The sequence below is a fragment of the Callorhinchus milii genome, unplaced genomic scaffold (genome assembly GCF_018977255.1).
Source record: "Callorhinchus milii isolate IMCB2004 unplaced genomic scaffold, IMCB_Cmil_1.0 Scaffold862, whole genome shotgun sequence".
Lineage (NCBI taxonomy): Eukaryota > Metazoa > Chordata > Chondrichthyes > Chimaeriformes > Callorhinchidae > Callorhinchus > Callorhinchus milii.
The window spans coordinates 20,754-32,207 of NW_024705603.1; the positions used below are offsets into that span (position 1 = coordinate 20,754).

General features: G+C 45.2%; 1 protein-coding gene across 1 annotated transcript; it reads right to left on the minus strand.

The window, feature by feature from the left end:
* Window positions 1-205: 205 nt before the first annotated feature.
* LOC121852514 (general transcription factor II-I repeat domain-containing protein 2-like) lies at window positions 206-961 on the minus strand. The gene has a single exon (XM_042346480.1). The coding sequence runs from the start codon at window positions 959-961 to the stop codon at window positions 206-208; it is 756 nt and encodes a 251-aa protein (XP_042202414.1).
* Window positions 962-11,454: the final 10,493 nt, after the last annotated feature.

Sequence of the window (11,454 nt, forward strand, 5' to 3'; positions counted from 1 at the left end):
CCGTTTACTTTGATCTGTGACGGGCTTGTTGGCGTTCATGACGCTGAATGTCTGCTCACACACATAAGTCGAGCCAAACAAAGTCAGTATCTTCTGTGCAGTCCTCCGGAGGTTTGGAAACTGGCTCTGTTAAGTGAAGCATAAAAGTCATTCAGTTTAACAGAGTTGAACTTTTCCTTTAGGACGGAGTCAGACTGAAGATCTATCAGTTCCAACTGTAGCTCCTGTGGTGCTGTTTCAGGGTCTTGTGACAGGGGGCAGGACACCAGCTGAAGTGACTGTTCAATGTTTTCGAAATCAGAGAACCTATGGCAGAATCCTCCGTGCAGGTCCTCAAGTGATTTGCTGTATTTTTTGCGTTTCGCGGTGCCTCTTCCTGCATGGCAAGTGTGGGGAAATGAGCGAAAGATTTGTTCGCAATTTGTCCGGAGAACAAAGTGAGCTTGGATTTGAAGGCTTTCACATGTTTGCACATGTCGTGAACAAACTGATCTTTCCCCTGCAGTTTCACATTCAGCTCATTCATGTGTGAAAATATGTCCACAGCAAACGCAAAGTCACTAAGCCAGTTCTTGTCGCTTAGCTCAGGGAATTCGTCAGATTTCCCCATCAACTCCAAAAATGCGATGATATCTTCTTTCAGCTCCCACACTCGTAACACTTTCCCCAAACTTAACCAGCGGACACGAGAGTGGTACAGCAAGTCCTGATGATCCGCATCAGTTTCCTCCAGGAACGCAATAAACTGACGGTGCTGAAGTCCCCTTGCTCGAATAAAGTTCACAAGTTTAACGACTGGATTCACGACACGATTAAGCTGCAATACAGACTTACACAGATATTCCTGATGGATGATGCAGTGAAGGAAAATAAGATCTTGGACAGGGTTTTCCTCTTTCACTTTATCCTGGATTCTTTTCAGCAGCCCAACATTTTTTCCAGTTAAATTTGGGAGATCCATCCATTGTGACATTGACAAGTTTACTCAAAGGTAGCGTCATTCTTTCGATGACAGCAGATACCTGGTTATACAAGTCCTCTCCCCGCGTTGTTCCTTTCAGGGACTCCATGGTCAAAAACTCCTCTGTTATCGCAAAACTGTCGTCAATGCCTCGGATAAAAATGAGGAGCTGAGCAGTGTCTTTTACGTCCGTACTTTCTTCCAGTGCTAGTGAATATAATTCAAAGGAATCAGACTTTTTGTTTAATTGACTGGCTATAGTTTTATCAATCAGTTCCACACGGCGAGTCACAGTCCTGCGTGATAAACTGACTTTTTCAAATTTGCTTTTGATCTCCGGACACAAGATGTCTGCTGTCTGTACCATGTATTCTTTTACAAACTTGCTTTCGGAGAAAGTGGTAATGAGTGGTAATGTTGGTGAGAAGAAGTTTTTAAAGAAAATTTAAATCGAAGTGAAGAAGGAAATTATTGAAAAGTTTGTATAGTTAATGATTTTTCAAACTTTAATTATGTTTTCTGTGCTTAAAATTTTTTTAAACTGTGGGGTCTAGAACGGACTCGTGAAATTCGGAGAGAACTCGGAGTTAAGTTTTGGTTGTTTTGTTCAATGACACAAAGCGTAACAGTTATGTATATAACTTTTGTTATATAAATTCCTAGTAAGATATTAATTTTGTGATGTAGTCATACCCCTCCCCCTCATTCAAGCCGTAATTTAGAGAGCGAAAGCGCCGAGTACGTAAATCACTAACATAAGAACCCGTTAATCTCTTCTCGCATCATTCATACGATGATGCGGTGAAGTAAACGTTCATACGATATTACAGTGAATGCTTCCAAAAACAATACTGTACCCAAATATTACTGTTAACTTACTTTCAATAGAAACATGAATTGTTCATACAAATATTATCTCTCTCTCCCAGTCAAAGTCCGCCATCTATTGGGGAAATGGGGGCATTACAGGAGGAAGGTAAAATTTAATTTAATAATAATATTTGGACAGGTTCGGCGGGTCAAATTAAAAAGCCCAACGGGCCGTATACGCCCAACGGGCCGTACTTTGCCCATGTCTGGCCTAGGTACACAGCCTAGATACACTACTCTGGCTACGCTCTGGGGTCCTTCGGCTAACAATTACCCTAGGGGAGGCTACCTGACCCGACCCAGCCAAGGTGCGGGTCTGGACTCTGGCTTCCTCAGAACTCGCCCTTACAAGGACGTAGAGCCGGGAGTCCCAGAGTCCCACCACTGGCCCTCACAGCGTCCCGGCCCTTACAAGGACAAGCGGGACGAGGGGGTCCAGGGTCCTAAGCTGGCGGGTCTTGGGTCTTGAGCTGCGACTGGCCCCGATCGGCCAGGGAGCTGCCCTTTTATGCCTCGTACCCAACGAGGGGTGGGGTTGTGTGCGCCCCCAGATATCCCACAGAGCACACACAGCCCCCCCATTGGTGGCGCCAAGGGGCTTAACTGTCTGGGGTGCCTGGGATCCTAACGCCTGGCACCGAGGGCTTATCTGTCTAGGGCAGGGGTCGGCACCCTACGGCTCCGGAGCCGCATGCGGCTCTTTACGGGCTGCTTCTTGACGATTTGTACGTATGTACAGTATGTACTCAGATGCATTGCGGCTCTTGAAATACTGAATTTTGTACCGAATTGGAAAGAAATGGCTCTTCTTGTTATTTTGGTTGCCGACCCCCGGTCTTATGGCACTACACAGGTAGAGTGCCAAAGCAAAGTGGATGTACTGATTGTATCTTCATTGCGGGACTCATCCAGCAGTGGAGTGACACGGGCTTTAGGTATCCACGTGTAGACGGGCAATAAACACTGGGATCACCTAGCGATGTTTACCGGTGCACATTGGGAAGAGCTCACACGTCACTGGCCCCAGGCAGCCCCCAGCCACTGGCGTGCAACGCAGCGAAGGGAATCTCCCACCAATGAGAACCACGCACAACCCAGGGTGCAGTCCTATAACTTGGACTCGCAAACACAACAAAACCCGTAGCTGTCAACCCACACGGTTTACCCGTATTCTGTTGGGGAAAAGTGAGTTTTCAGGTCCATACGAAACACGGCCGTTTCAAAACGGGCAACATTTGTGTTAGGTCTATTTGTGTGTGCTTCTCCCTTGTGATGGGACTTTGTAGGATGAACGTTGAGATTTATAAGGGGCACGGGGTGACCAACAAGGTCTGAATTGGTCTGTAATAAGATAGGCAATGGTAAGGGGTTGACAGCCATGCAAACCCCACACAATACAAAACGTCAAGCGGCCAGCAACAACAAAAAATAATACATAACTGTCCAATGAGTAATTAGATAATTAAGATCATAGCAACACGTTTCTTAAATTGATCATGTTTATTGTTGCAAGAGTTTGGGGAAATAGGAAGACCGGGTGGGGATTCCAGAGTGGAGCACAGTGCAAACTGATAAAGCTGAAAAGAGTGAGGTGACCTGCATGGTGGTGAGCGGGTGGGTGAGTAAATGGGTGAGTGTTTGAGTAAACGAGTGGATGAGTGTGTGATAGGGTGATTGAGTCAGTGACCGGATGTGTGGGTGACTGGATGAGTGGGTTACTGGATTAATGGGTTACTGGATGAGTGGGGGAGTGGATGAGTCGGTGAGTGGATGAGTCGGTGAGTGGGTAAGTGGGTGAGTGGATGAGTGGGTGAGTGGGTGAGTTGATGGGTGGGTGAGTGGGTGAGTGGATGCGTGGGTGACTGGATGAGTGGGTGACTGGATAAGTGGGTGACTGGATGAGTGGGTGATAGGGTAATTGCGTGGGTGACTGGATGAGTGTGTGAAAGGGTGATTGAGTGAGTGACTAGATGATTTAGTGACTGGATGAGCTAGTGACTGGATGAGTGGGTGAATGAGTGAGTGGGTGAGTGGGTGAGTGGATGAGTGGGTGAGTGGATGCGTGGGTGATTGAATGGGTGACTAGATGAGTGGGAGACTGGATGAGTGGGTGAGTGGATGAGTGGGTGAGTGGATGGTGGGTGAGTGAGTGGATGCGTGGGTGATGAGTGGGTGACTTGATGATGGGTGACTGGATGAGTGGGTGACTGGATGAGTGGGTGACTGGATGAGTGGGTGATAGGGTAATTGCGTGGGTGACTGGATGAGTGTGTGATAGGGTGATTGAGTGAGTGGGTGACTGGATGAGTGGGTGATAGAGTGATTAAGTGAGTGGGTGACTGGATGAGTGGGTGATAGGGTGATTGAGTGAGTGGGTGACTGGATGAATTAGTGACTGGATGAGTGGGTGATTGAGTGAGTGGGTGACTGAATGAGTGTGTGATTAAATTAGTGACGAGTTGAGTGGGTGATAGGGTGATTGAGATGCGTGGGTGGCTGGATGAGTGGGTGACTGGATGAGTGGGTGATTGAGTTGTTTAGTTGAGTGCGTTGTTGTGAACTGCAGTGTGGCACGGTGGTTGAACGCGGAGTGGAAGAGACGAAGCGGTCAAAGTGTCTGGTAGACCGAGTCCCTTAACGTGGGTGGAGGGGGAATCAACGAGGTGAAGTTCACTGCAACATTCACCACGGTGGTGGTAGTAGTCACAGCGAAAAAAAGAGTGATACTGGTGCGCGTGGAAAGATATTAATTATAGGGCTGAATGAAGGTTGAGGGCGAGGCGAGATGCGAGGTGGTGTAGAGGAGGCAAAGAGGGTAGAGGAGGTGAGGTGGTGACGTGGCATAGTTAGGGGCGAGGTGGCATGGTGAGGTGGTGAGGTGAGGAGGTGAGGTGGCATAGAGGAGGTGTAGAGGAGGGTGCCCCGCTCTTGGCGTTGATCTTGGTGAATACGTGTCCGCGCCCCGTCTCGTGGCTCTGCCCGACGCTGATGCAGCCTCCACCGGCCGCAGCGCCCAGCGGCCTCGCCGAGTCCGTGCCCAGCTCCGCTCTGAGCAAGCTCTCCATTGCGCGCCATCTGCTCGCAGCGACAAACACAACGATAAACTCCCCCCCCCCCCCCCCGTGGCCTCTAACAGACTTATTTCCTATGGAGAGGTGATTTCTTTAAACAAAGGAAGGAGCAGCAATGGGCTCTCCTTTATCTCCTGCTATAGCGAATCTGTACATGGAAAACTTTGAAGCAAGAGCACTTGCTTCAAGTACATTAAAACCATCTTTTTGGTTTGGTTATTGTCTGCCCACATGGTAATGATACACTTAATGAATGAATGTCTAAATCAGAACCGGCCCTAACCTTTGGGGGCCCTAAGCAAAATTTGGTTGGAGGCCCCTTTGATGTATGATTTTTTTCACCCACGAGCTAGCAGTGACTCTAGGGGGCCCTCTGCTGGCCACGGGGCCCTTTGCATTTGCAAGGGTCGCTTAGTGGCTGGGCCGGCTCTGGTCTAAATCATCTCAATTAACAAAACCCGGCCATACAGTTGACCATGGAAATGGAGGTGAATAACACACTCCCTTTCCTGGATATTTTGCTCGGACGAGGCCTAAATGGTAAAATAACACACTGCGTTTACCGAAAGGGAACCCCGCACAGAAATCATCTCTCATCAAGACGCTCATACATCAGGCTGAAACAATGTCAGATGGTGAAAGTCTGAGGAGAGAGATTAAACATGTCAAAGAAGCGCTACGATTGAATGGCTACAATAATGCTCAAATTAACAGAGCAGTGAATACCAAACCTAGATCGAACAGCAATACTGCTGAAAGCGATCAGATCATTAAAACAATAAAAATACCACATATCGCGGGAGTAACTGACAAATTAGTTCTAGTTTTGGAAAAGCAAAAAATCTAAGTAAGATTTGGAATGGTACACAAGTTTTTTTCTTTTTAATCTGGTACTAAAGATGAATTGCCTAAGTTATCAACATATGGTGTGTATCGGATTAATTGCTTATGTGGCAGATGTTATATTGGACAGAAGGGACATAACATTAGCGTAAGACTAAAAGAACACCAAATAATTATTAAACATAACTGTTGGAAGTTGCAGAACATGCTTTCCAACAACGACACTCAAATTCATCTTCTTGGTTCTTTCGGTAAAGTCACGTAGAAGGGAAGTAATAAAATAAAAATAAAAAAACATAATAATATTATTTTATTATATCATATAATATTATTATGTTATTATTTTATTATTTAATTATGTTTTCTTTTTATTATTTTATTACTTCCCTTCTATGTGACTTTACCGAAAGAACCAAGAAGATGAATCCCTGCAGTCACGAAAGCTTTAAATCGAAGACACTCAAATTATTTTGATAACAATGAAGTTTGTGTAAAACTAATTATTACTGGCCAAGACAAATTCGCGAATCCATTGAAACTGACAGAAATACAAATAATTTTAACCGCTCTGACAGCTACAGGCTTAGTGCGGCTGGAAGCGTGTTATTAAGTGATTGTGATTGTAAGATGAGGAGATGAAGGCAGAAGAAGACGTGGGGCGATGTGGTGATGCGGTCGAACGTGGTGGCCCGTGGAGCGGAGGGAGAGATGGCGCGGGACGGGGCGGTGTGGAGAAGGTGGCAAGGACGGCGGACCCCACGTGAGTGGAACAAACGCGTGGAAGAAGAAGACATCTTACATTTATCATTACTTATAGAGGAAACATACTAATTAAATGATCACTAATCAATTATATAATTTATACTTACGCGATCTAACCCAAAAAAACTTTGTTATGAAATTAGGGCAATTTATTAAATATATTGTATACAAGAAAATACAGCAATTGACTAAAAATAGAGGTTACCTCGGCAGCAGTGAACATGACGGAATTTCATCATGGAAATGTCCGCAGCACAAAACCTTGAGTTCATCGCCCCACACGTGGTACCTCAGCCTCAGGATGAAATAAATCATCAGGAAGTTCTCCGTGTGCATCGCGTGCGCTCCAAATCCATAGTTGGGCCGCTGTCTTGGCACCCAGCCAGCCGCCTTCTCTTCTTGGGGCAGTCGGAGTCGAGCGCGCTATCGAAGGGCACGTGGTGAACGCTCAGGACGTGTCTCTTGAGCTGCGACTTCTGTGTCGCTCTGTACGAGCAGTCACTGCACGGGAAGGGCTTTTCCTCTGGAACACAAGACATCCACCATTGAGCACACGCACGCGCTAATCCATCATTTATTCATCACCATGCAGTGGATGCCATAACATCACTACGTACATGGGACGTTTTATCAATCACGGTTGCTGACCTCAGGCCCAAAGGCCCAAAATACCAAATGGCCAGCAACAAATACCTCCGATTAGCACGGTTGGCTACGTATGGTACGAAAGAAGTTCAACATACGTACAAATAGTAGAAAAGCAAGATACCGATTTCCTGAAAAATATCAAAAGAACACATTTTTGGGGCTTATTTTGAAGCCCCAACATTTTGCACTTCTTCGTATGGTTGATATTGATGCAGAGCAACAACTATAATTTAACACTGAGGTGGTTGAGCCAGATTATTCTATTACAGCTCATTAATTAGCAATAATTACCTGCAATAGAACGAGTAAATGTGCATGGAAGTTAGGTGTTAGTACAATGAAGAGGAAATTCCCATTATGGAAATGACTCGGTCTATTCATGTTCCCTAAATTGACCCACTTGTTTAAATCAAATTTACCCCGGTTAAGAAATTAAGACACTTTTTGGAATTTGTCAAACAATGTATTTGCTCAGTTTCATTCCAATCGTGCTATTGGCTCCATGTCATGAGATGAAGTATCCCTGTGCAACTCTCACACAGCAGTGAACCACCTCATGTAAGAGAACAGCTTGTGGAAGGAGATATCATTGCACTACTCATGACATCCCTTCGTGACCGTTTTTTATCCACTCAGAGGTTTTTCAATTTCCTACATGCCACGCAACAACAGAAGTGTTTGCTGGAAGAAGTGTTTGGTAACTGGATAAGACCATCAATGAGAAGCCAGTTTAATCATGGCTCAGTGACTGAAACCCAGAGTTTAACCCAACATCCGAGCAGCACCACATCCGATCTCTAGACTCCTCAGCACTGGCATACAAATATGGTCAGCACATGCGTACATTACTTAATTTGTGAAATTATCAATTACATCCAAATGAAATGTAGTGTGTGCATTACTCGGACGTACCCAAAGGTGCCAGGTTGGGTTCATCCACCTTGGGGATGCTCTGCTCCACGCAGCCTCCTGCTTCCGTGCAGTCCATCCTCTTGATGTCCGAATTCTGGCTGTTGCTACTGCTGCAATTGGTTACGCTGGTGGTGGTCTTTCTTCTTTTAATGGACTTACGTCCCCTTCGCTTTTCCTTCTTCTGCTGCAAGGCCATCAACACTTTCATGCTCGTAATAGGATCGAGAGCAGCGTATGGTTTATTCTCACTGACTGGTGAAGCAGTTTGTTGACGTGGAACTAGGCCAAAGCATTCAAGAAAATTGGATTTCACGTCATTTATCTTAACGCCACTATCTTTTGTCGAAGCGTAATCATGTTCAAGCTTCGGTCTGTACAAAAACTGTGCGTGAAGACTTTCATGAGTTTTCAGGATTTCAATCGGACATAAAAATCCGCAGACTGAGCACATCTCATAGGGCGACGGTGGCTTCAACACCGCATTGGCAAAACTGCCGTTGTTTACCAAGCCTGGTGCACCCTTTATCAAATAATCCTTTTCGTGGGTCTTCATGTGCCTTTTGAATTTTCCTGGCTGATCAAATCTTCGTCCGCATATGCCGCACCACTGCTCATGGGTCTCCTTGTGCGTTTTCAGGTGGGAATCTAGGCACCATGCCAGTTGGAATTTTTTCCCACAAACGTCACAAGAGATTAGTTTTTTCCCTCTTGTAACTCGATCGGATTGAGCTGGGGTTAAGATGGGTGCTGGTGAAGCGCCATCGATGGTCAAGGCGATTCTCCCAGCACCACTATGACTAGCAGCAGCGGAGTTGTTCTCGCACATCTGAAACAAAAGACAAAGGTCACCCGTGTCATGTGTGTACTCACAAAGGCATACTTAAGGTGACATAAAATTCATATATACTAGAACGCATTATACCAGAACTCCACAATATTGCAGTTCCTATCATGTACGATTTTATTCCTCTCATCCACCCAAATAAGATTTTGTTTAACAACAATGACTAACTACCTCCATTTTCCTAATGTTACCCACCAAATAGGCCTTTCTGTATAAACACACCAAAAATATAATGGTGGCACCACACGTTCAGTCCACTATTCACAACACTCTGACTCGCAATCTCCAAAGAAGATTGTAATATCATTTCTGTACGAGGGCCCGTCAAAAAGTTTTGAGAATGGACACTTTTTTACAAACAACTACGTAAAATAGTCTTCAATAAAAGTACAGTATAGTACTATTAATGGCACTAATAAGTCAACGTCATTTTCTCTCATGCTAATTATTACAATGTTAACTAGTTACCCAGGAAAGCCTCATTGAGTCTAAGTACTGCATTTTCAGAAAGGTCTCATTGCATTGAGATGTTTGTGTGAGTGGAACCCAGAAAGACCCCACTTGCATATGGGGAAATAACACAACTCAGCACAGATAGATGCAACCCACAAACTCAAAGCATTCCCTGTTCAACAAGCATTCAAATCAAGTCGTTTTCTTTTTACCACAGTACTTTATGGAATCCTCAAGAATAAATGTATTTCTAGAAGTATTAAACTATACTTGAAGATGTGTGAGATTGTAATTCTGCAGATGCAAGCACAGGCCAACTCGTGCCTGCATATAGTTTCTGGGCCTCCTCACTTCACCAAACCCGCATTGACCGGCATGGTGAAGTATGGTTAAACAACTCCCACGAACGACATGGTGTGGGGGAGGCCTCTATCAAAACGCCGGATCGACAAAGGGCTGATACATGTCACGACATTGTTCGTTAAGACCGTTCTCTAGTCAGCACAAGCCGTCTATGTAGAGTTGTAGACAATAGAGGGCACGACACACGTGTACACGATGTGTGTGTGCGTATATTCAGCGTGTGCATCACGTAATAATTATATAAGGTCGCGATTATGCTCAAAACTAAAAAATGTATAACATCACGAATAACTTTGGAGGTCTCCAGAGCCTGAACAATATTTGAAGTAGACACTGACCCTTGCCACGAGTTCTTATGAACTATAACTAAACTATAAACTATTTCTATTTTACCAGGTCAGGCCCACAGAGCTTTATAGCTCTTATCAGAAGCGACCTGGCCACAAACGACAGCTCAACTTAGTGGCTTATCATGTGGACATTTATAGCAGCCAAGTACTCTTCTAAAGTCACGTTTCTAAATGTGGAGGGGAAAGCCGAAGGACCAGGAGAAGAATCTATGCGACCACGGGGGAAATAAAAATGTACAAATACAGAGCAGGCGTCAGGGTCGTGATGGAACCTGCACGCTGCTGTAGGCCTGGCGAGGTAGTTAACATCTCGCCACCGCGGCGCCCCTGATTAAAAGCTTAGCCGTGTCAGCAAGGTTATTGACGCACATCACTCGACTCACGGCACCACAAGTGATGTATAAACAAATAAAACAACAATAAAGTAGAGAGGCGCTACTTACATTGAACAATGTTGTTGTTAACTTTAAAAGGAGCGCGCTTGTCGGGGTTGGAGTCCAGGGTTCGCGTTCTCCTCTGCGATTGGTCAGCGCAGGGTGACACGCCACGCCCCCTTTGGTTATTGCACGCCCCTACGTAGGCGCGAGACTCCTCCCACTTCCTGGATAAGCCACGCCCCTCGCGGCTATGCCCCGCCCACTGTCGGTCAAGCCACGCCCCGCGGATCGGGCCAAGCTCACCCCACGGTTAAAGCCCCACATCCACAATCGGAATCTTTATTCCAGACAGTCCTCGACTTACGAACGCCCAAATTACAAACAGCCGCACTTCAGAACCAACTGGCATGAAATATTAATTATTTTATATCGCCTGAAAACGCGAACTCGCGCTTGTGAGTGAGTGAGTGTGGAGTGAGACAGTGAGAGAGTGAGAGGTCGACTCAGCCTCAGATGGGTACCTGGTGCGGTGTGGAGTGAACATCGCCACTGGGGGAGACAAAGGCGGCCGTGGAGGCGAATCCTCCACGTGCTCACCGACACACTCACCACGCATCTCACCAACCTCACTCACCAACCCAATCACACCTTACCAACCGCACTGACTCTCAAATCCCACCTGGCAGCATCTGCACGCCACGTTGGTGGCCAGCAGATGGCAGCATCTCCACGCCATATTCTTTACGTCGATAGAAAATAAAATAAAATTTAAAATACAAATCATGAATTGAAAATAATAAAAGCTTTTATTATTTTAATTATTATTTTAAAAAAAATTGTATTTCATTACTTTTATTTTATTTAATTTTCTAACTACGTGACTTTCCTGAAAGAACCAAAATATCAATGTGGGTTTTTTGTTTTTATTATTTTAAATATCATATTTTTATTTAGTATTTTTATTTTATTTGATAATTTTTATTTTCTATCGACGTTACTT